This window comes from Tetrao urogallus, assembly GCF_951394365.1.
Source record: "Tetrao urogallus genome assembly, chromosome: 25".
NCBI classification, from domain to species: domain Eukaryota; kingdom Metazoa; phylum Chordata; class Aves; order Galliformes; family Phasianidae; genus Tetrao; species Tetrao urogallus.
In genome coordinates this window covers 1,799,515-1,823,946 of record NC_136838.1, presented here as the reverse complement: position 1 = coordinate 1,823,946, position 24,432 = coordinate 1,799,515, and the positions used below count along the sequence as shown (strand labels likewise).

Below are 24,432 nucleotides of genomic sequence, written 5' to 3'. Positions count from 1 at the left end.
CCCGACCCCCCCCTCACTGCCCCCCATCAGTCCTCATTGAGAGCACGGCGCACCATCAGCTTCTGAGCCAGCTCCTCTGTGATGTCTGCTGGGGGTTGGGGGGCAGTGGGGCAAAGCAGATCCACGTTATGGGCTCCCACCCCCCCCCCCCCCAAACAAAGCCCTCTCCAGCCCCCCCCCTCACCAGCACTGTGCCCATGGGGCAGCAGTGGGACGCGCCGTGGGGTCGGATGGGGCGCTGAGCTGGGGGGGCTGCCGGCACCTGCAGGGGAGAGCAGTGAGGTGCAGTGGTTTCTTCCCCCCTCCCCCCCCCCAGTTTCCCCCATCCACGCTCACCTTCTCTCACTGCGTGCTGTGGGGTCGCTGTTGGTTTTGGCAGTGGGGGGGGGGGCCTGGGCCGGCGGTGCAGCGCCGTGGGGGTGGGCCGGGGGGCGGGGGGGGGTTTGCATGGCCGCCGTGTCACCTTCGAGCTTTTAGCATCTGCTTCCATGAACTCTGAGGCAGAACGGGGGCATCACAGACCCCCATCCCCCCCCCCCCAACCCCCAGAAACCATCCTGCAGCCCCTTCACCCCATGCAACCCAAATATCCCCCCCCATAAACTCCACTACTGCCCTCCCCTGCCCTACATCCCCCCTTCCCCCCCCATCCCCCCCACCGTCCTGCAAAACCTGCTGTGCCCCAGCCGCCCCCCTTTAGCCCCCCCCCCCCGGCGCCCACCCAGCGTCATGCTGTACTCCCGATGCAGGGGCTGCAGGCTGCCTTTGCTCTGCTTCACGAAGTACTGCACCACCTCGTCCAGCGAGGAGCAGTGATGCTGCAGGGAGAGGATATGGGCTCATTCCCCTCCTCCCCCCCCCCCAACCACGGGACCCCCCTGCAGCTCCCTCAACCCCACTAGAGGAGACCCCGGTCCCATCAATCCTTGCCATTTTTACCCCCACTCCCCCGGTTCTTTGCCCTTTCGGTCTCAGCTGTGGGGTTCCCTGGTTTGGGGGAATCCCAGTCGCTTGGCTCCCAGCCCCCATAAATCTTTGCCATTCAGTCCCCAATCCCTGGGCTCCCAGTCTCTTGGGGTTCCTCATCCCTCGTGTTCCAGCCCCCAGGGGTCCCAGTCCCATAAACCCCCATCCTCGGGGTCCCAGCCCCCCGGGGTCCCGATCCCCTGCTTCGGTCCCAGCTATGGGGCTGCCCGGCCCCAATCCCTTCGGGGGGATCCCAGCCCAACCTCTGTGGGAAGGGAGGGGTCCCAATCCCTGATCCTCAGCCCAGAGCTGGGGGGTCCCATCCCGTGGGGGCACAGTGGGTGTCTACGGCTCAGACCCACGGCGCTCACCGGCGTGTTGACGTCAACGAGGAACCCATCTCCCACGCTGACCACCCTGTAGTGCTTCAGCAGAGCAGCGCTGCCCGGGGAGGCGACCTCAGCGGGCGTCACCGACCCCCAGCCAAGGAGACCCCGACCCCGGGACCAACACCAGGCACAGGAGGGGGGTCGCAGCCCGCTCACCCGCTCAGCACCTGCCGTGTGCTGATGGAGAAGCCTTGGCCGTGCCCGCCGGGCCGCAGCACCACGCTCCCACCGCCCGCGTTGCGCTCCAGCAGCCGCTCGGCCTCGGCGCGCGACACGTCAAAGAAGCAGCTGGGCAGGCTGGGGGTGGGCCGGGGTCACCCTGGGGTGCAGCGTGTCGCCGCCAGCGTCCCCAGCCAACCTGAGCCGCGCTGCGTCACCCCACGCCGTGCCGTGGCGCCTTGAGGCACAACACGCCGCCCCAGGCCGTGGCAACCTGAGCCATAGTGTCACCCCAAGCCATGTCACCCCAAGCCATGCCATGTCATCCTGAGCCACATCATGCCACCCAAGCCATGCCATGTCAATCTGAGCCATAGTGTCACCCCAAGCCGTGTCATCCCAAGACGTGTCACCCCAAGCCATGCCACTCCATGCCATGTCACCCCAAGCCATGTCACCCCAAGCCATGCCATGTCTCCCCATGCCATGCCACCCAAGCCATGCCATGTCATCCCAAGCTATAGTGTCACCCCCGGCCATGCCATGTCATCCTGAGCCACATCATGCCACCCAAGCCATGCCATGTCAGTCTGGGCCATAATGCCACCCCAAGCCACGTCATGTCACTCCAAGTCATGTAGTGTCACCCCAACTCATGCCACGTCAACCTGAGCCACATTGTCGCCCCAAGCCGTGTCACCCAAGCTATGGCATGTCACCCCAAGCCATCTCACGTCACCCTCTTGCCATGCCATGTCACCTTGAGTCACAACACGTCACCTCAATACATGTCATATCCCCCCAAGCCATGCCATGTGCATCTGAGCCAGTTTCACCCCAAGTCATGCCACCCCAAGCCGTGTCGTGTCCCTCCAAGCCATGTAGTGTCACCTCAAGCCATGCTGTGCCACTCCGACCCTTGTCACGTCCCCCCAAGCCGTGCCACGTCAACCTGGGCCAGGCCGTGTCACCCCAAGCCATGTCATGTCATCCAAGCCAAGCCATCCCAAGCCATGCCATGTCACCCCACTCCGTGTCACCCCACTCCATGTCACCCCACTCCATGCCATCTCAACCTCACGTCCCCTTCCTGACCCCCACTCACGGGGGCACTGCAGTTGTCCCCACACTCCGTGCCCTCCGACGGTTCTCCCTCTCCTGGCGCAGCGCCTCCGACAGCTGGAAGAGGTGCCCAGGCAGCAGCTCCAGGTCTGTGGGCACCTCCATCTGCGTGGGGGGGAGGGGGGGACACGGTGGGGACACTGAGACACGGAGGGGGGAGGGGAGGGGGGGGGGCGGTGGCAGGGGTCACCAGCACCCACCAACCTTGGCCATGGTGAGGATGAAGCCGCGCCACATCTCCTGCTCCTGCACGCTGTCTGCCTGCGAGGGACTGGGGGTCGTGAGTCCCACCCCCCCCCCCCCCAACCAGAGACTCTGCATCCCCCAGACCCACAACCCCAACTCCCCTCCCCCCTCACATCTGCAAATTCCCTTTTCTGCCCCCCCCCCCCCCATTCCTCACTTCCCAACCCCCAGCCCCCCTCTAAGGACCCTGTGTCCCCCCCACTCAACCCAGTGCCCTCCATGTCCTCCCCCAGCCCCACTGCCTCCCCTCGCCCCCCCCCCCACTCCTCACCTTCAGTGTCACCTTCTGATCCCGCAGCTGGAGGACGAGGGCCCCCCCCTCTTTCTGTACCCCCACCAGCTCATCCAGGTCCAGAAACTCCAAAGGCTGAGGGGGGGGTGGGAACCGAGCCATGGCCCCCAGCGCCCCCTCTCCTCCCCCCCCCATTTATTTTGGGAGAGGTCTCAGTCTGGGGGTCCCAACACTGTGCCCACCCGGGGGGTGGCGGGTCCCAATCCAGGGGGGTCCCCACGTTTCGAGATGGGGGGTACAGAGGTCCCAATCTGTGGACCTCACCCACTCTCACCTCAATTTTCTCTTCCCATGGGTCCCCACCCGAGGGGTCTCAACCCGGGGGAGTGGGGTGGGGGTCCTGAATTCGAAGTCCCCATCCCAGCAAAGTGTCACCTCGGGGGTCCCCACCCAGGGGTGTCCCAGCAATCCCCCTCCCACCCCACTGCTCCCAGCCTGTTGGTGCCCACCCGGGGGGGCTCCCACAGAGGGGTCCCAATGCTGGGGAGGGGGATGACGAGGGGGGGTCCCCACCTCCTGAGCAGCTCCCACAGTTCCCAATGTTGGGAATCCCAGCGTTCTCCTCTCATGGGTCCCCCACCCCATAGACCCCCAACCAGGGGGATTCCCATCCTCCGAGTCCCACCCGCGGACCCCAACCCCCCCCCCCAAAAAAAAGCACCACCTCGTGTTTCCCCACCCCAGATTCTCCCCCACCCCACTGCTCTCAACCCGCGGACGCCCACCGGGGGGTTTCCCAACCCGTGACCCCCCCCCCTCCCCTCGTGACCCCCCATCCCCGCACCTGCTGCTCTCTGGGCGCCCCATAGAAGAACAGCGTCGCCCCCCGCAGCCCGGCCCAGCGCCTCCTGCAGCTCTGCGGGACGGGACGGGACGGGGAACAGGTTGGGTGTTGGGGGGGGGCACTGACACCGCAACACCTTTGGGGGGGTTGGGGGGGGGGTTGAAGGTCACAGCTCCGCACCTGATCCCGCAGCCCCCGCACCTCCACGAAGCCCTCATAGCAGTGCGGCGGGGGGGCCATGGCTCCACGGTTGCGGAGCCCTTCCCGCACCTCCGGCACCGCCCCGAGCGAAGGGCACCGCGGGGCCGCCCGGTGCTCCGCAGCCTCCGACCGCCGCCCCCCGTCCCGCAACACCGGCACACGCAGCGCGCCCCGCCCGCACGGCACCAGCTATTCCCCCCCCGCCTTCCCCCCCCATCCCCACGCTCGGTACCGGTGTGCGGTGCCCCCCCCACCCCGCAACCCCCCCCGCACCGCTCGGCTGGGGGCGGAGCTCGCGGAGCCGCCCCGTCACGTGGGAACGACGCGGGGGGGGGGGGAACGGCGTGGGAGCATGGCAGGTAACGGGGGGAGCGGAACGGGGGGGCGGTGCGGGGCGGGGGGGAGGGGGGAGGGGGGAACACACCTGTGTGCGGGCACCGGGGGGGGGGAAGGGGAGGGAAGGGGGTGGAGGGGCTGCCCCTCGCTGTGTCCCCCCACCAAATCCCTGCGTCCCCACCCGCGCCGCCCGTCAGCCTCGTGTGCGCCGTCCCTGTATCCCCATATCCCCGTATAGCATCCTATATATCCCATATATCCCATATATCCCATATATCCCCATATCCCCATATATCATCCCATATATCCCATATATCCCCATATCCCATATATCCCCATATCCCCATATATCATCCCATATATCCCATATATCCCCATATCCCATATATCCCCATATCCCCATATATCATCCCATATATCCCATATATCCCCATATCCCCATGTATCATCCCATATATCCTGTATATCCCCATATATCATCCCATATATCATCCCATATATCCCATATATCCCCATACCCCCATATATCATCCCATATATCCCATATATCCCATATATCCCCATATATCCCATATATCCCCACATCCCCATATCCTCATATATCCCTGCGTCCCCATATATCCCCATATCTCCATATATCCTCATATATCCCATATATTCCCATGTCTCCCCATATATGCCATATATCCCATATATCCTATATATCCTGTATCTCCCCATATCTCCACGTATCTCTCCATATATCCCCATATATCCCCATGTATCCCCATGTATCCCCATGTATCCCCATGTACCCACATATTCCCCCATATCCCCCCATACCCCCCATATCCCCCCATATCTCCCCATATCTCCCTATCCCCCCATATATCCCACATATCTCCCCATATATCCCCATATATCCCCATGTATCCCCATATTCCCACATATCTCCCCATATATCCCATATATTCCCATATATCCCCATATCCCCATATCCCCATATATCCCCATACCCCCACATCCCCATGTCCCCGTGTCCCCATGCCCTCATAGCCCCATTTCCCCAGTCGCTGTGTCCTGTATCGCTGTGTCCCCACATCCCCATATCCTCGTGTCCCCATATCCCCTCGTCACCCCATCCCCATACCCCTGTATCATGTCCCCATATCCCTGTATCCTCATGTCCCTGTGTCCCACATCCCCGTGTCCCTGTGTCCCTGCATCCCATATCCCCACACCCCTTTATCCTCATTTCCCTACATCCTCACACCCCCATATCTCCATCATCCTACATCCCTATGTCCCCAAATCCCCACATCCCCGTGTTGCTGTCCCCCTGTATCCCCCTGTATCCCCCTGTGTCCCCCATATCCCCACATCCCCTCTCATCCCCTCTATGTTCACACCCCCAACGTCCCCATTTCCCCCCCATGGTCAGGGTCACCCAAAGGCTCTGTCCCAAGAGCTGGGGTTCCCCTACTGGCCTTGGGGCTGACGCAGGCTCTGTCCCCGCCACCCCGCAGCTCTGGCGGCCGCCTCCCCAAGCGGGGATGAGTGCGCAGAGGAGGAGGAGGATGAGCTGGAGCCGGGGCTGGATGAGGCCGAGCCGGAACCTGACAGTGGGGCCAGGGCAGCGGGGGGACCCCGGGGGGCCGTGCTGACACGTCGGGGCATCACTCTGCGCGTGCTGCTGCGTGACGGGCTGCTGGAAGCGGGGCGGGGGGTCCTCTCCATCTACTACCTGGTGAGGGCAGCGGGGATGGGGGGGGGGGTGGGGATGTGGGGATGGGGACGTGGATGGGACACCGATGGGGGTGTGGATGGGGACACGGATGGGGACAGGATGATGGGGATATTGTTGAGGACACGGGACGTGGATGGGGACATGGATGTTGGGTATGGATTGAGACGTGGTGATCGGGACGTGGATGGGGACATTGAATGGGACACTGATGGGGATGTAGATGAAGACATGGTGGGGACGTGGTGATGGGGACGTTGTTGAGGACATGGGGTGTGGATGGGACGATGGCAGTGGGGCCATGGATGAGGATGTAGGTGGGGAAATGAATGGGGACAATGGCGATGGGGACATGGATGAGGACATGGCAGTGGGGACACGGACAGGGACATTGGAGTGGGTATGGATGGAGACATGGTGACAAGGACATGGATGAAGACAGGTGAGGACACAGTTGGGGACACTGATGGGAACGTGGATGGGGACATGGTGATGGGGACATTGATGAGGACATGGGACATGGATGGGAATATGGACGTGAACATAGATGTTGGGTATGGATTGAGACGTGGTGATAGGGATGCGGATGGGGACATGGATGGGGACACAGTTAGGGACAGGGATGGGGACATGGATGGGGACATTGAATGGGACACTGATGGGGATGTGGATGGGGAAATGGATGAAGACACGGGTGGGGACACGGATGGGGACATGATGATGGGGATATTGTTGAGGACACGGGACGTGGATGGGGACATGGATGTTGGGTATGGATTGAGATGTAGTGATCGGGACGTGGATGGGGACATGGCAATGGGGACATGGATGGGGACATTGGTGTGGGTATGGATGGAGACGTGGTGACAAGGACGTGGGTGGGGACATGGATGGGGACACAGGGATGGGGACATGGGACATGGATGGGGCCATAGATGTTGGGTATGGATTGAGATGCGGTAGGGACATGGATGAGGACATGGATGGGGACATGGAGATGGGGACGTGGACGGGGTCGTGATTCTATGACATGTATGGGGACGTGGCAGTGGGGCTGTGGATGGAGATGTAGGTGGGGAAATGAATGGGGACAATGGTGATGGGGACACAGATGAGGACATGGGTGGAAACGGCAATGGGGACATGGATGGGGACATTGGTGTGGGCATGGATGGAAACATGGTGATAAGGACACGGATAAGGACATGGGTGAGGACACAGATGGGGACAGGGATGGGGACACAGATGGGGACAGGGATAGGGACATGGGTGAGGATACAGTTGGGAACAGGGATGGAGACAGATGGGGAGGGACACGGAGGGGGACACGGTTGGGGAGACGGATGGGACACAGATGGGGGCATGGGTGAAGACACGGATGGGGACGTAGTTGGGGACATAGATGGGAACATGAGTGAGGACACGGATGGGGACACGGTTCGTATCAGCCCTCCCCGCTGCTCCCAGGGCAAGAAGTTCGTGGGGGACCTGGGTGCGGACGGGGCCATCACGTGGCAGGAGACGGGGCAGGTGTTCGGCTCACCCAGCGCCTGGGCCACGCACTGCAAGCGCCTGGTGAACCCTGCCAAGAAGTCGGGCTGCGGTTGGGCCTCCGTGCGCTACAAGGGGCAGCGCCTGGACCAGTACAAGGCCGCGTGGCTGCGGCGCCATCAGCCCCACGCGCCCAGCGATGAGGTGGGAACCCGGAGGCGTCCCCAAGGAGGGGCCTGGCGTGTCCCTGTGGGTGTCCCTGAGGAGGGGACTCGGGGGGGTTCCTGTGTTGACTCCAAGGATCTCCGCTGGGGTGTCCCCAGTGCCTCGGGTTCGGGTTGGTGTCCCCAGGGACAGGCCTGGGTGTCCCCGTGGGTGTCCTCAAGCAGGCGTCCTGGGGACTGGGGAGGTGTTTCAAGGGGTCCCCGTGGGTGTCCTCAAGGTGAAGTCTTGGGGTGTCCCAGGGCCTGGGGTTTCTCTGTGGGTTTCCCCAAGGAGGTGCATCAGGTCTCCATGGGTGTCCCCGAGGAAAGGCCTGGGGTGTCCCCATAGGTGTCCCCAAGGAGGTCCGTTTTGGTGTCCTCGGGAGATGCCTAAGGTCTCTGTGGATGTCCCCACAGAGGTGTCTCAGATCCCCATTGGTGTCCCTGGGAATGGGTCTGGGACGTCGCCCTCGGTGTCCCCAAGGAAATGCCCTTGAGCCTCAGGGTGCTCCCACGGGGGTCGCAAGGAGGAGCCTTGGGGGGGTTCCCATCCGTGTCACCGCAAAGGTTCCCCTTGGGGTCCTGGGGTGAGCACGGCCCTCAGCCCCTCCTGGTGCTCTGCCCCAGGCTCTGCCCAGCGAGGGCGAGGAGGATGAGCTGCCCGAGGAGGAAGAGGAGGAGGCTGGGGACGGCCGAACGCCCGCACCGGAGCCAGCAGCCACCAAGAGAACAGAGGAGAAGAGCAAGAAGCTGCCGGGCCGCGGCACAGCAGAGCAGGGTGAGGGGTAATGGTGGCAGGAAGGGGGTTGCAGTGAATGGTAACGGGGTTACGGTGGTGGCCATGGGGACGCGATGGTGATAACGGGGGGCCGTGCACTGCTGTACAGAGCCCACCCCCCCAGCAAGGAGGCCGGAGAGCAAAAGCCGGGCGCCCGTCCGCTATTGCATGCTGGGCACACGCGACGCAGCCAGGTAGGGACCCCCAGCCTCACCTCGGTCAGCCCTCGGGGTGGGGAGGGCCGGGGGGAGCGGGGCTGTGTCTGTTGCAGGAACCCACAGACCCTGGTGGAGGTGACGTCCTTCGCCGCCATTAACAAGTTCCAGCCCTTCAACGTGGCCATCTCCAGCAACGTCCTCCTGCTGCTGGTGCGTCCCCTTCCCCTGCTGGGATCTTAGGATCCCTTTTAGGATCCCCTCATCCCATTCCTTTTTCCTTTAGGATTTCCACAGCCACCTGACGCGCAGTGAAGTCGTGGGCTATCTGGGAGGCCGCTGGGACACCAACACGCAGCGTAGGCAATGGGGGACAGGGGGGAACAGCCCCTGGCGCTGCCACCCACCCCCACGTCCCCGCAGTGCTGACGGTGCTGCGCGCGTTCCCATGCCGGAGCCGCCTGGGCGATGCTGAGACCGCGGGTGCCGTGGAGGAGGAGGTAACGTGAGGACCGTCGCCCCCCGGGTGCCCCCTGTGATGTGGTCCGACGTGATCCTCGCCCCCCAGATCTGCCAGAGCCTGTTCCTGCGGGGGCTGTCGTTGGTGGGTTGGTACCACAGCCACCCCTTCGGCCCCGCGCTGCCCTCCCTGCACGACATCGACGCGCAGATGGATTACCAGCTCAAACTGCAGGGCAGCGGCAACGGCTTCCAGCCCTGCCTGGCCCTCATCTGCGGTAAGCACCCACCCCTGGGGGGGCACAGGGTGGCAGCCCCCCCACATCAGCCCCATCTCTTCTCCCAGGGCCCTACTATGCTGGTAACCCCGGTGTGGAGTCCAAGATTGCGCCCTTCTGGGTGATGCCACCGCCTGAGGTGAGCGGCTCCCATCGCCTCCTTGGGGGGGGGGGGGGCAGTGCAGTGACAGATGGGTGACCCCATAGGTGACCCCATAGGTGACCCCACTCCCCTCTCATCCAGCAACGGCCCAACGACTACGGCATCCCCATGGATGTGGAGGTGGCCTACATCCAGGATGGCTTCCTCACCAACGACGTCCTGCAGGAGATGGTGAGCGTGGGGCAGGAGCTGTCATACAACCACAGAACGGCCTGGGTTGCAAAGCAGCACAATGCCCATCAGTTCCAACCCCTGCTGTGTGCAGGTCACCAACCAGCAGCCCAGGCTGCCCAGAGCCACATCCAGCCTGGCCTTGAATGCCTGCAGGGCTGGGGCATCCACAGCCTCCTTGGACAGCCTGTTCAGTCCCTCACCCCCCTCTCACCCCCAAACCCAGGCCGTGCCCCTGCCACCCGTCCCGGCTTTGGGGACGATCTCTCCTCTATCCTTGTTTGCTCTGGGGGTCTGGGGAAGGAGCACTGAGCCCCACTGCAGCCCCCTGTTCCCATCCCCAGACGCTGCTGGTGGAGTTCTACAAAGGAGCCCCGGACCTGGTGAAGTTCCAGGAGCTGTGGAGCCAGGACCAGACCTACCTGGATAAGCTGAAGGTGAGCAGTGCTTCCTGGGAGCTCAGCTCTACCCGCCCCACTCCTCCCAGAGCTGTTAATTGGGTTTTACTCCACCCCGGTGCAGGGCAGAGCAGAGTGCACAGGGTGAGCTGGGCGAGCAGAGCTGCGTTCCTCTCCGCAGGGCTCCCTGGCCTCTCGCAGCCCCAAGGACCAGAGCTTTGCCCACATCCTGGAGCAGATCTACGGCCTGCTGAGGTACAGCAGCTGAGCAGGAGCTGCAACGGGAGCAGGGGCTGCAAGCAGCACCGCAGGGACGCAGCATCGCCCTGGGAAGCCGACGGAAGGACGGGAGGCAGCAGCTGGGGGCACAGGGCAGCGGGGCTCCTGGGGGCCCAAGGCTCCGCAGTGTAACAGAGCACGGAGAAATAAAGGAGGAATCCCAGTCTCACCTCTTCCACACACGCGGCTCTCTGCCCCACAGCTGCCCTCAGGGCCGAAAGCAGAACTTGTCTCGATTCCACACCCAGGCTGCCAAAAACCCCGGGAAGAAGGAAGCGTTTGTTCACCATCAACTGCTTTTATTGTTCTGGAAAAATGGAATGTTTCACTAACAGAAACTTCAATGCCGACCAAGAACACGTTCATAACAAAGAAAGGAAACCAATCAGCTGAACTGATAGAGCATTTGGCTACGATGTGGCAGCAGTCTCGCTTTTTCGTCATCACAAATTCAAGTTGCTCAATAAAACTCACCCCATTGGCGTTTTGTATTAAAAATAGATTTTTCTGTCTATAGATCTGTGTATTAAAGCGCTCTCAGTAGCGGCGGGCGAAGCGCGGCTCGGTCGCTCTGTGTCCCCGCTCCTGGCCTGCAAACCCCCCCTGCACTGCAGCACTCGGTGCCACCTGGCTGTGGTTTGGGCCCTGCGTGAATCCTCCACGCCTACAAGGGAGAGCAGACAGGCTGGGAACGGGACGGGAAGCAAGAGGCGGCCGCGCGTCTCCCAACAGCCATTTCATTCTGTCTGGGCTTTTTTTTCCCCTCCTACTTGCAAATCCATACTCGAGTTGGATCTCAAAGCGTGCCTTTGCACTTTGCACGCGGCAGTTTGCTTTGGTTCAGGCCTGTTGGTACCCAGCTGACAGCTCCTTACCCTGCCATCCCGCCGCGGTGCGTCGCGTGGCCTGGTCCCTGCTGACCAGGCGTGCCTCGATCACCACCTGAGCACAGAACGAGAGAAAGCAGCGGTGGGGGGAGGAGAAAAGGCCTTCGTGTTGCCCTACCAGAAAAGCCAGATCGTCCCCAGTTTGATTTGCTTTCTCGGTAACGCTGTGAAGGTCTGCAGGCTTTAATTACCACCACAAGTTCAGCAGCAGTCATTGATAGAAAGACCACGATCACACTGGGAAGCAGCAAGTGTACCTTGCCATCTCTCATGATCCCGTCCCATCACTCCTCCAGCCACACTGCCCTGCCATGAACGATCTTGATGCCCCTCTAACTTTCGACCATGATCTCCCCAGTCACGTCCATCTCTTAAAAAAATAAAAGAGAATCTTCTAGGCGCCCCTTATCGCTGCGGCAGCGCAGGAGGCGCTACCTGCACAGCCCCACGTGCTGGGTGGAGCACAGAGCGGGCGAGATGCGACCAGCCAGCCAACCCCTGCTCCCTGTCGGTGTGCCTGCAACTCAGCCCCACGCTGCTGGGACGCATCCAGCCCGGCTGCTGACTTGCACAGAAACCACCAGCATGCTCAGCTCCCCCCATCACCTCCATCTGCTGAATGCCGAGTTCTAGCTAGGAGTGCTGCTCTGCCTGGGGCAGCTAACAGCACCGAGCCTCACCTGGGAAGGGGAGCTGCTTACAGAGCCCCTCCTCGCCCCTAAATCCCTGGTGCATCCCGACCAGAGGCTCAAAGGACCCATCAGGAGGACGGCCTCGCGCCGCGCTCCCACCAGCGCCCTCGTTTTACCCGCGAGGACGAAGCGCCACCGCAGCACTAACCGGGTGGGCGGGGGAATCCCTCTGCCTTCGTTCATCCTCCGCTCCGACCCATAACCGCCCCAACCGTCGCGGGATTCCCGCGGGTGCCGCTCGGGGCCGTGCCGCTCGTCGGGGTAATGCTGCAAGGCAAGCGGGGCGGTCACAGCGCCGGCTCCCCCCTTCCCCAGCAGCAGCACGCAGCTCTGCACAGGGCGCTGTGCCGCTCGGCTCCACAAAGCAAAGCGGCAGCTGCCCCACGTCCTGCTGCTGCGCTTTGTGCGCTTGGCTCCGGTTTGGTTTCACAGCCCCACTTGCAGGTGGCTGCCGGCTTTTGGCAGAACGTCTCTTTCTACACCAGCGTTAGAGAAGGGAACCCCCCCCCCCCCCCAGCTGCCGCATCGCAGGGCTTTGAGGCAGGAATCCGTCACCACGCGCCGCCCCCCGGCCCAGCGCTGACAGACGCCTTAATGCCAGCAGCTCCAGTTGAGAACAGGTAGCAGCGTGCTGCTCCTGCTTTGCCCTTGGTGTGAAATGAAGCCATGATGTGGATGCCACCCACCTGCCCGTCTCTGTCTGGGATTCCTCTTGAACCTTCTCTTCTGGAAAGAAAAAAAGTTTCAGTTAAGCCAACAGCTGTAATCCATAAGCAGCACCTTTGCGTTTGGAAGGCTGTAAGTCTGAGAAGCCAGCATCTGTCCAGCTGTAACATACTGAAAGGAGTTTTGATGTCATACAAAGAGACCAAAGGAAGGCTCAGAGCAATGAGTAATTCAGGTGACACTGAGTGATGGCCAGCAGGACGAGGGCAGACCTGGAGCCAAGGAAGAACAGAGTGAACCCACCAGCACAGAAATGAGTTACAAGCAGAAGCGGCACAGCTCCTCCCACAGCTCCCCTGAGAGCAGCCCAAAGTGCCCACACTGCACAGAGCACGTCTGCAGACTGTGGAGCTAAAGCCAGCGTAAGCTGCGCTGCCAAGGAGCAGGGAAAGCATTGCAGCAAAAGGAAGGTGTGACATCTTGGATTAATTAGCCTGGATTCACAAATCACACCTCCATACACCTTGAGGACTGCAGGACTGCCCTCGGCACAGCTGAGCTGGGGGGCACAGCGCTGCAAGCACGCATGGGATCAGATGCAAGAAAAGCACGAGGCTCATCTGTTTTCAGCACTGCTCAAGCCACGAGTGAGGCAGAAAGACACCGAGTTTCCTTCAGGGTATGGGGAGAAGAACCTGTGCCTCGTGCTGACCTGTCCAAGGAATGATCCTGGTACCGGCCGCGATCCCTGTGGTCGAAGTCGTGGAAGCGGTCCTGGCGCACAAACTCGGAGTGGTATCTGTCGTCCAGCGCCACCCGCTTCGCCTCTGGCCAGTACGGATCATCTCGCCTGCAAGGAAGGAAGCCAACCTCGTACGGAGCTCCTTTCTTCATCTCGAGTGAGACCTCAGGATCAAACCGCACGCAATCCCACCATTCTAGAGTTATTTCTGATTTGTAATTGAGGCCTCAGGACACCACCCCAAAAAGCAGACCCTCGGCAGGGGCAGACATGAGAACAAGCCCCTCCTGCTGGCCCCCCAGCTTTACAGTTTAGATTCCCAGAACCATCCAAAGTTGAAGATCTTCAAGATGCAGTGCAACCATCAGCACAACCTAACAGGCGCATCACTGAGCCACGTCCCCCAGTGCCATTCCCACACGTCCCAAATACCCACAGGGACGGGGCCTCCACCCTGGGCAGCCGTTCCAACACCTGACCACTGACCACCCTCTCCACAAAGAAATTCTGCTTCATTTCCCACCTAAACTCCTCCAGCACACCTCACGCCGCTCTCCTGCATCCTCCAGAACAGCCCATCTGCACGCAGACATGGCCAGAGCCTGGTGTCCCACCGCAGTTACCTGCCATCATCGTAGGGCCTCCTCATCGCTGAGCGCCGCTCCTGCTCGTAGCGCAGCTGCTCCTGCTGGCGCCGCAGCTCCTCCCTCTCCCTCTGGATCCGTTCCTGCTCTCTCCTCCTCTCCTGCTCGATGTGCATCCTTTCCCTCTCCAATCTCTCCCTCTCCAAGCGCTCTCTGTCCAGACGCTGCCTTTGAAATTCGAGTCTCTCCCTCTCCCTCTGCAGCCTCTGCCTTTCGTCCCTCTCGTGCATGGCCTGAAGGCGCTGCTCTCGCTCTCGCCTTTCTCTCTCTCTAATTGAAAAGGAGACATTTGTTTTTCAGTCAATTATCTCCAATCGAGGCTTTATTGCTCGTTTTTGGTGCTCCTATTAGTTCACCTTTCAAAACAGAAGTTATGTTTTTCTCACTATAGGATTAAATATAAACTGTCTCTTCTCAACCCAACCAAAGCTGCTTAATAGGAGCCCAAAGGGAGCTAAGCATTCCACATCAGTAAGGCAGCACCTGCTCTAAGATGGGCTGAGAAAGTTTTGGTAGAGCACAGCGTGGCAGCACAGAGCTCCAACAACTGAAGGATTTAGGAGACATGTCAAAACTTTCAGGCAGAACACAAACATTAGGAGCATTCAGCTCTGCCTCAGCACAATGTGTGAGCTGGGGGTGCCCACAGAAGCCATCGCCCACAGCAGCCTCTCAGAAGCACAAGCTTAGAGATGGCCGGGTTGGGTACAGAAAAGCCTTCCCAGCTCTGCACAGCAGCTCAGCATCAGAGCGAGCCAAGCCACCATCGTGGAAAGGCCCACAGGGAACCCGGCTGCAGCACAGCTGGGGCTGCAGAGCAGAGCCCGGCACTCACCGCCGCCGCTCCGTCTCCCGGATCTCGCGCTCTCTCTGCCGCTGCCGCTCGCGCTCGCGCTGCTCTTTGATTTTATCGAACGACAAGATGTCCTGCTTCTCCTTGCTCTCAGATTTGCGGTCCTGGCTCTTCGTGCTCTGAGGAAATCCAAGAATTACGTTTAGCTGAATGCTTCCAGCCACGACTCCCAAGCAAAACACCCGCTTGGTTTCGACTCGGAACGCTGCCGCCCTCCTGGAGGTGAACGGCGTGGAATCACACACAGGAGGCAGGGAGAAGCGCCCAGAATTTGGCCAGAGCTTCTGGTGAGCGTAAGTGCACATAAATACTAGTGGCACATGGCCCGCCTTGTGCTGCTGGTAAGCGATAGCACTGCAAAGGTCACCGGGCACCACACTGCAGACGGATCATCTTAACACCACTGTCAAATTACATTCCTTCTTCCTCAGCTCCAGCAGCACGACTGCAAGGTGAGGCACCAGCATTTACCTTCACAGCGCAATTGACTCCTTAACGCTTCCTAAAACGCTGCCACAGGTCAACAGTTCCCCACACTGGAGGCAGAACTCCCTGCAGCCCTCACACAGGTAGGATCAGGACACCCTGCAGCCCTCACACAGTAGGGTCACTCACAGCTGCTCTTACAGAGAAGTGCCCACGAAGCCCTGCTTACCCTCTCTTTGGAAGCAGATGTTTTCACGCTAATAACGGGTTCTCCTTTAGATTTATCCATCACCACTGTCCTCTCAGTTCCTCGACTTGCTAGAAAGCAAAAGCACACAGGAATAAATACTACTGCAGATGGACATATCAGGATAATACCAATAATCAGGATAATATCAATAATATCAGGATATTATTTTACCAGGGTTGTTAGGTGACTTGTGCAAGAACGTATCACCATTTACACCAGCCTGCCAACCACGTGCAAGCTGGGGGAAAGGGCACGGAATCTATGCTAACGCCTCAGCGAAGCACTCTCTAGCAGAGCTGGAGGTTTACAAGAAAGCAAATCACAGCTGATGTCTGCAGAACACGCACTTTTGCCACAGTTAATGAACTACAAACCTCTCCACAGCTGCTCGCACTGCACCAGCTCTTCCAAGCACTGCACCTGCCAACACACCTGATTTGCTTGCCCTGGATCGATCGGAGGCTCCAGCCTTCTGCTCCTCTTTCTCTTTCCCTTCCTTCTCATCCTTTGAATCTTTCTCAGATTTCTTCCCATCGTCTTTTTTGTCGGCCTTCTCCTCCTTTTTAACACCACCAGACCTGCAGGCGAACTTTGCTTTAATAGAAGACCTGACAAGAAGTGCTCAGTCACCACTCCTACCAAAGACAAAAGCATCCTAACGCCACTTCTGTGCTGCCAAGCACCGACAGCACGCCAGGCTGCACTTGTGCACGGGCTGCAGAGCAGCAAACACCACTGAGCTAAGGCTGCCTGAAAGCCAGGGTCTACAGATGTGACCCCTCTCAGGATGGAGAGTGAGTGCTACAAACACAAATCTCCGCTGCAGCTCAGCTCATGCATGGCACGGGGAGAAGGGCTCACCCAGCTGCAGGCTGAGCTCCACAAGAGAAGCTTTCAAACAAATTCTTGTGCATCTGACACAAGTTCAGCCTGCAGCTCCTTTGCAGGACTTTGGTGACTTTATGAGGCAGTAAAGCAAAATGCCTCTTTCAAAAGGAAAAGAGCACGTGGAAAACAAAGTACGGGAGCACTGCTTACTCATCATTCGGCCTATCAGCAAACAGACCAGTTACCAGGAAGATTTGTCAGCGCAGTCATAGTGGTCATAAAGCCTTAATGATTCTAAAACCATTTAGCCCAACCAGCAACGAGCAGAACAAATGCAAACCAGACGAGAGGACAAAATTCTGATTAAAAACTATTGGTTGCTGTGACATGATCTCACACAGCTGGTGTGTTTTGTTACAGAACACTGAAACTCCCCCTGTTTTGTAACAGAGAGCCCATTAAGATGCACTTCTGGCTATTTTTCCAGTATGACTCTCGCTCCAGATGCAGCAAGCAACAAATCAAGACTCACTGCAATTCCTGTCCCCTTTTCTGACGCGGCTGCGTTTCAAAGGAGCGGTCTTTAAACACAGGAAAATACACATTAAAGAAAAAACAAAACACACAAAACACTTTACTTCTCAGATTTGGAATCTGCAGAATGGTGCCTGTCTTTTTCCTTCCGCGCTTCGCCTTCCTTTCTGTCTGAAGGCTTTTTCCCAGCCGGTTCATTTTTGGCCTAGAATTTCAGCAAGAAGCGTTTTTTTTGTTTTTTTTTTTTTTCTTAAACAATAAAACACAGGCATTAAAATTCCACCTTTCGTTCCAACATCCTGCCACGTGAGAGCTACCGCCGACCTTTTCCACAGAAATCATCTTCCCGTGCAGCTCTGTCCTGTGCAGGTGATTGATGCACTTGGTGGCTTCCTCAGACGAGGCCATGGTCACAAAGCCGTAGCAGCGCGCGCCGGGACTGCGAGCGTTTGTCACCACTTTTGCACCAACCACCTGCAGGGGAAGAAGAAGAAAAAGCCCTCGTGGTTGTAGAAACAAGGGTAAATTAGCTCTGATCAACCGTGTGAGCAGCTCTGTTTGCTGGTGATAGCTCGGTTTTAACGCAGAGGAAATGTTCCTGGCACACAACGCTTTGCTGGCACTCCAGGACAGCAGTGCTAAGCTCACTTCAGAGATGGGTTCATTGTAACCTGGCACACACTGCTGGGCCCACAGTGTTCCAAAGGTGCCTCAGCCAAGCTTGAATGCACAAAATACCCTTGGAGATCACAGAACGGCCTGGGCTGCAAAGGACCACGACGCTCATCTGGTTCCAACCCCCTGCTGTGTGCAGGGTCGCCAACCGGCAGCCCAGAGCTGTGGGATTCATTCGATGATTCAGCTCTTCAAAGAGACGCCACCATACAACCCACGCTCAAAATCGGTCCTTGAGGTGCTGAGCAGGGAGCTGACTTAAAGATACCCAAGCAGGAGAATAACCTAATTCACCTGCCTTTCCTCAGGAGACATCTGTCAGCCTCTACCCCCAAATGCCTACAGGTGAGTCGTGCCCAGCGACACAAACATCCACATCACACCAGGGAGGCAGGAGGGAGGGGAGGTGGCCTTGCAGTGAGCTCCCCTCTGTAAGTGCTGCCTTCACATCCAGAGCTGCCTTAATTTCAGAGCAGCTGAGCAGAGATCCGCCCAAAACCGCTACTTTCCTTTTGTCCCATCCCAGACAACGTTATTTATGAGATTTATTACTTTGTTTCAATAGAATGCAGGAAGAGTTCAGTGCTCAGTCCAGGCAGCCATTAGGAAAGCCAGAATCTAAGTGAGCAGAACTTCCAGGGCCCCCCATGAGACACGTTCGCTGTCAGCCTGCCCCCCCTCCACGCACCTTTCCATACTTGCTGAAGAGATTCTTCAAGTCCGTTGCCCTCGTGGAGGATGAGAGGCCGCTGACCCACAGATTTCTGCCAGAGCCGCTGCCAGCACGGCCTGAGGGAACAGAAACACAGCGTAAAATCCGACCTGCAACCTTTTAAGCAAGAACACAACAGTGAGAAAACAACTCCGCTTTCTCCCCTCCTGCTCAAACCTCTTCCAGCACAACAGCAACTTCACCGCTTCCAAAACATTCCCACTTAAAACCAGAGCATAAACTGCAGCCCTCAGCAATTAACTTTAGAGCTCTACATCCAAATAGCCTGAAGCAGTTCTCACCTACACACAGGCCTCCTTACACTGTAATCACTTGGAAGAGAATGACAAAATATTAAGCGTTAACACAAAACAAACTCCTTTCAATTGATGTTTTTATTTCTTGAAGGAAAACAGCCTACCTTTCTCATCTTTGGAGGCTTGCTTTGTATCTTTGTCCTCCTCCACAGGGCTAAAGACAAAACAACACGTTATTCAACCAAGCATCAGACAAAGCAAGTTCAGGTTGTGCACTAGAATTTTATACCTACCAGCACCAATTAGTTCTGAAATAAAAGGTACCTCTGCAAATTTTTGGAAGAGTGACTGGAAATATGGGACTCGTATACTTAAGATGACAATTAATGCTGTTTTGCAGATGACAGAAATCAGAGTAATTTAAGAAAACAACCTTTGAAGGTTGAGGAAGGAAAGAAATCAAACCCTCTGCGCTTAACCAAACAACGACAATTCTGCACAAGGAGAAATCAAACCCATTCTTTAGCAATAGGCTACAATTTCAGAGGCGCGGTGGCCAATTGAAGGACACGGCTTATCGGCAGCACTTAACGACCCGTGACAAAAGATAGCATCTGGTCTATAACGGAGAAAAAACAAACCTCTTTTTCTGATCACCGCCCTCACTGGCTGAGGACTCTTTAGTAGCGGGGGATTCCTCTGAATTAGCTTTGTCTTCTGCTTTCTTGGCATCTTCTTTGCTATCCTTGCCTTCCGCACCTGCGCCTCTCTCCGCTGTTTCCCCACTAGAGGCTTCCAGGCCTTGGCAGCGCTTGCTACTCTGATCGCTTACGCTCTCTACTCCTACAGAGTCAGAGTCCAGCTTCTCTTCCTCTATTGTCTGTTCACTTGTCTCCCCTTTCGCTACAACTAAACGCTTTGCCTCCTTCCTTGCCATAGCTTGTGCCGATTTGCTGTCCAAATCTAAAGCATCTTCCTCCGACTGAGCGGCAGCAAGAGTGTCCTCTTCCTCTGCCAGCCTCTTGCCTGGCACCACGTTACTTGCTTCCTGTGCATGTGGCTGCTCCGCTTCGGAGGTTTCTTCGTTAAGGAGCTCAGATTTACAAGTTTCCCCCAAAATGTCGAGTATTTTCTCATTTTCTACGGATTTAACAGGAATAGAATGGCACAAGGTTTAATCACCAGGGAAATACAGCAATCACAAACGTGGAACTGGCATGGCTGCCACACTAACACCAAGAGAAGGCTAAGCTACACAGAGATTGGAAAACCCTAGTGTACCCAGTGTTACAAGTCCTACGCTCACTGCACTCTGACACACTACTGCATCAGCCCTCACACGTTAACAGGGAAGAAAAATCCCCCCCCAGATTTAACAAAACCTTCTGGCTCATCCTTGATCCTCTTCATGGAATCGTTCCGCTCTGTTTCTTCTCTAGTTGGCTTCCACAGTCCAAGATCTCAACACAGCAAAGCACTGAGAGTTCAATTTCCAGTTTTCTGCAGCATTCTTTTAGCAGACAGTCCAACACGAAACCTGGCCTTCTTCTGACAGCAGATATTCTGGCGGCAGATGGCTGTGTTTGCAGTCCAGAAACCAAACGTGATCCGTGGGACGTCCCACGACAGCACTGTGTTCCTTTGAAGTCCAGCCACTCTTTACCTTCTGTTCTGTAGCACAGCTCGCTATGCCCTGCGCTCCTGTATTCACACTCCCAGAACTAGAGTACAGCGTGATATCACAAGATCTGTTTTAGGCTCAGAACCTTCGTGCCTTTAAGGCTCACTCTTTAGCTCCTCTGCAGTTGCACAGAACGATTTCGCCACGTTAAATACACGTTTCAAACAGGTCTCATCCACAGATCTGGTGATATGACTGGGTTTCCAATCTCTATGACCCTGCATGACCTGGATTCTCCATCATAACAACGTACACTACAGTAATGAATTTAAAAGGAAACAGGGATATAAAAAAGATTAAATGAAGAATTTAACTGTTTTAAAGCCCTGGATTTTGGTTGGTTTGTTTTTTGTTTTTGTGTTTTGTTTTTTAAATTAACATTTTTATAAACAGTACCTGGCTCCAAAGGCAGTTCTTCAATTTCCTGTGGGGAAGGGGGAAGAGAAATATCAGTACTCAACAGCAGGCCGAGATGTTACCCAGCATGGAACACATCCCTTCCCTCGCCGTGGTTCTCCTGATCTCAGGTTTGAAACCACTGCATTTTAAAAAGATTCCTCACAAGAAGATTTAATGCTACTTTTTACGGTTTCTACTCCCTACAAAGACGATACGACACGTATGAAAGCTTTTCATTTGCAAAAACAGGTCACAATTTACCTTTATTTCAATTAATTCAGACGAAGCGGCATCAAAACTGTTTCCAACGTCTTCCACCTCCACCTGGAGAAAGCGCAGAACAGAACAGACACGTCGTTATCTACCAAATCACGGCACTGCAAGTGAAACCCGGATGAGAAACCCAAGGCTGGAGCTGATTTGCACTGCTAAGCGGCACGCCAAGATCTCCAGTGCCCAAAAGAAGGACTGAGGTTAAAACCTGAGCGATGGCTGCCGCTGAAAGCCTCGCTACCTCTGAAATACGGGATGCCTCACAGAGATCTTTTAAGAAGGTCAATCCTTCCTGCAGCGTTTCTTTTACACCCCGTGGCAAACACAGAGCCAAGAAACCTCAGCAAGCAGTGAGGAACATGCTGAGAAAAGACTGCAGCATTTGACCTAGATTCTGGCACTTTCCTCGCTGAATTAAACCCTGCTTTCTCAGCATTCACGTTTGTCCTGAGGGTAAGGAATGCTGGAGGACAGAGCTAAGTCTACTGCTGTAACTGCCAGAGTTGGGAATGGAGGAAAAAGTCCCCGTCTGGGGAGCTGACAGACCGGGCTGATGGAACAAGGGCCGCACCTCCCCATCAGACTGCACACAAAGAGCATTCTTCAACATCCTGTGGAACATTGCAGGAGGTAAACCTGACTTAAGGAAAGACATCTTCTAGCAGAAACGAGTACTGTGGTGAAGTCAGGGCAACAGGCAGACGAGCATGGAAAACCAACCTAAAAACACCTGTAAAACTTCAGCAAGTGCAAGGCCGTATCTTGACAAAAAGAAGCACCTAGAATACATGCGTGCTGCTGTGCAGCTGAGGAGGTGAAACATACAGAGGCAGATAAATCTTTAAACAAAGGAAAGACATGAAGATGAGAATGAAGTATGAAGTGAAGTTATTAGAATGTTGTTTCCCAGACTAGAGGCGACATATATGGACATATGATGTATACAAAAAACACCAAAGCGTTTAAAAATCAAGAATGTTTCCCCAAACATGCAAAGGAACAAAAAGCAGTGATGGAGAAAAGCAGTAGAGCCCCCAGTGGTTCCAACTACTCCTTGACGACTCTTTCACTACTGAACTTGGAAAACAAAACAAACATAAAACAACCAGAATCTGACTGCACACACAGAACAGATGCATACCATCATTACTGATATTTCTCTCGACTCTTCTTTAATTTCTGACAATTGTGGGGACGCCTCCAAGTCTCCTACGGCATAGTCTGGAGGCTGATCTGGAAGTTCTTTCATTTCTGCATCAGCATTTTCTCTACTATCAGACAGTGAGTCAAGAATGTGATCAGCACTGTAATCCTCTCCGCAATCTCCAGCATTGCTGTTGTCTATTTCAGCTTCATCCAACACGCTAATATCCATCATGTCAATGTCTTGCAAGTTATCCAAACTTGTTTCAATGTCCTCCTGTAAAAAGAAAGAAAAGAAAAAAAAAAAAGCATGTATAAAAGTTATTGTAGCTTAGAAACAACGCTGCTCTTTCTTCACTTCCAGCACAGCTCTGCATACCTGCCCGTCTCCAGAATCCTCCTCCAGGCCATTGTCTTCAGCTCCCTCTTCGTCTGGTCTACGTCCTAATTGCATTCATTGTTAGAATATAAGAAGTTACAAATATATAGTTTTCAAGTTACGCATTTTCATCATAACAGGCATTCTATCCTACTTGACTATCCACTTTTTCCTCATTTTCCAAAATCGAGCGTTTCTATGCTTTCTATACCAGTAAGGCAGCACAGCGCAAGCTCTGACAGGGGTTTTGAGCAGCACTGAGCACCCCTTACATCTGACTGAGTAGAAATTGCAGTTATCTATCTCAAACGTTCATTCTTTCAGAAGTGTTTCCAGGAAAGAAGAAAAAAAGAAAGAAAGAAAGAAAAAAAAGCAGATAGTGATAGAACAGGGAATGGTTTTAACTTGAGACTAAGGAAGTTTAGGCTGGATATCAGGAGGAAGTTTTTCACCCAGAGGGTGGTGAGGCTCTGGCACAGGTTGCCCAAGGAGGCTGTGGATGCCCCAGCCCTGCAGGCATTCGAGGCCAGGCTGGATGTGGCTCTGGGCAGCCTGGGCTGCTGGTTGGTGACCTGCACACAGCAGGGGTTGGAATTGATGAGCGTTGTGGGCCTTTGTAACCCAGGCCATTGTAGGATTCTGTGACTGACAGACAGCAACGTGTATTTCAGACTAAGCTCTGGAATAAACAGCCTACAGCTGTTTATGTGGGTGGATAGCGATAGAAGAAGGGGAATGGTTTTAAACTGAGCAGGGGTTGAGTTGGAACTGGATGAGCACTGTGCTCCTTCTCCACCCAGGCCATTCTATGATAAGAAGGAAAACTGTCTGTATCCAATTGTGGTAAGCACTGATTGCAAAACGTTCATTGCTACAATTAAACTGAGCACTTTTCCAAAAGGAAAACCAAATTGAGGAGAAAAATAAAAAAATCAAGATTGCATTTAATGGGTTATAACTATTAGAAAACCCAAAGAGAAGAGGGGTAGAAATCCTCTCTACACCGCCTGTACCTTTGCTGCTTCTTTTTGGGGTTCTCTTCATTGTGCTTTCAGAGATCACGGGTATTTCGTCAGGATTCCCTCCTTCCTCCTCGATGGCCTGTGGGGAACAGAAGGCGACAGTTACTGAGGGACATAGTTACTGAGGGACGGCACGGCCCGCAGCTGCAGCACGGAGGAGCCCCGTGCCTGGAGGCGTTCTGAACCGCAGCGATATGGCACTGCGAGCCTCCGAAGCCGAGCGGATTTAAGAGTCGTTTGAGAAGAGCCCAACCTTAACAGCCGCACAGCTACCCCTGCAGATCCACCTCGAAGTGAGATATTCCGTGATTTCACACCACCCTCAAACCTCGCATCCCACAGAGGGCCGCTCGCAGTGCCCACCGCAGCGCTGCAGCTCCCTCACAGCCCAGCTGCCCTCAGCGCCGCTTTGGCGCCATTTTCCCCTCAGCGCCGCGCACGCGCCGTGTGAGCGTCCCCCTCCCCCCAGCAGCGCTCCCGCTCACCTTCCTCAGCCGCTCCGTCAGGACGCTCTTGTTCCCACCGCTATCCAAACTGCGGCGCCTCAGCTCCGCCCGCAGATCGATCACGCGCAGCTCGCTCAGCCGACGGGTTTCGGGCTCGGAGCTCGGCGTTCCACACCCGCTCAGGGACACGTATTCACTCTGCCCAGTAGCTGAGTGACTCTCCGCCATAGAGCCGTTGTTTCGACTGAGAACGACGGGGTGAAAACAACGGCGCGAAGTGCGGTCGCAACACAAAATGGTGGCGAAAGCGCTGAGGAGAAGGGGAGGGAG

General features: G+C 56.3%; 3 protein-coding genes across 3 annotated transcripts; 1 reads left to right on the top strand and 2 right to left on the bottom strand.

Annotated features, from left to right (window-relative positions):
- Positions 1–26: 26 nt before the first annotated feature.
- Positions 27–4,198, bottom strand: STAP2 (signal transducing adaptor family member 2; the record flags this gene model as incomplete). The annotated part of the gene is made up of 10 exons (XM_079546742.1): positions 27–88; positions 185–262; positions 722–818; positions 1,338–1,407; positions 1,512–1,643; positions 2,620–2,741; positions 2,841–2,897; positions 3,154–3,249; positions 3,959–4,030; positions 4,139–4,198. 10 exons carry the CDS (start codon positions 4,196–4,198, stop codon positions 27–29), a joined length of 846 nt encoding a protein of 281 aa, XP_079402868.1.
- Positions 4,197–10,582, top strand: MPND (MPN domain containing; the record flags this gene model as incomplete). Its single annotated transcript, XM_079546741.1, has 13 exons — positions 4,197–4,387; positions 5,978–6,221; positions 7,686–7,913; positions 8,540–8,690; positions 8,800–8,884; positions 8,962–9,058; positions 9,132–9,204; positions 9,269–9,345; positions 9,414–9,582; positions 9,651–9,721; positions 9,827–9,916; positions 10,261–10,353; positions 10,496–10,582. The coding sequence occupies 13 exons, from the start codon at positions 4,197–4,199 to the stop codon at positions 10,580–10,582; spliced, it is 1,656 nt and encodes a 551-aa protein (XP_079402867.1).
- Positions 10,583–11,130: 548 nt separating this feature from the next.
- On the bottom strand, positions 11,131–24,330 carry LOC306955404 (scaffold attachment factor B2-like; the record flags this gene model as incomplete). The annotated part of the gene is made up of 21 exons (XM_079546687.1): positions 11,131–11,257; positions 11,469–11,535; positions 11,738–11,850; positions 12,321–12,439; positions 12,859–12,898; positions 13,551–13,688; positions 14,204–14,494; positions 15,060–15,196; positions 15,733–15,821; positions 16,186–16,331; positions 17,220–17,320; positions 17,440–17,589; positions 18,479–18,579; positions 18,924–18,973; positions 19,401–19,899; positions 20,837–20,864; positions 21,101–21,163; positions 22,254–22,532; positions 22,635–22,699; positions 23,648–23,735; positions 24,142–24,330. 21 exons carry the CDS (start codon positions 24,328–24,330, stop codon positions 11,131–11,133), a joined length of 2,880 nt encoding a protein of 959 aa, XP_079402813.1.
- Between the last annotated feature and the right edge of the window lie 102 nt (positions 24,331–24,432).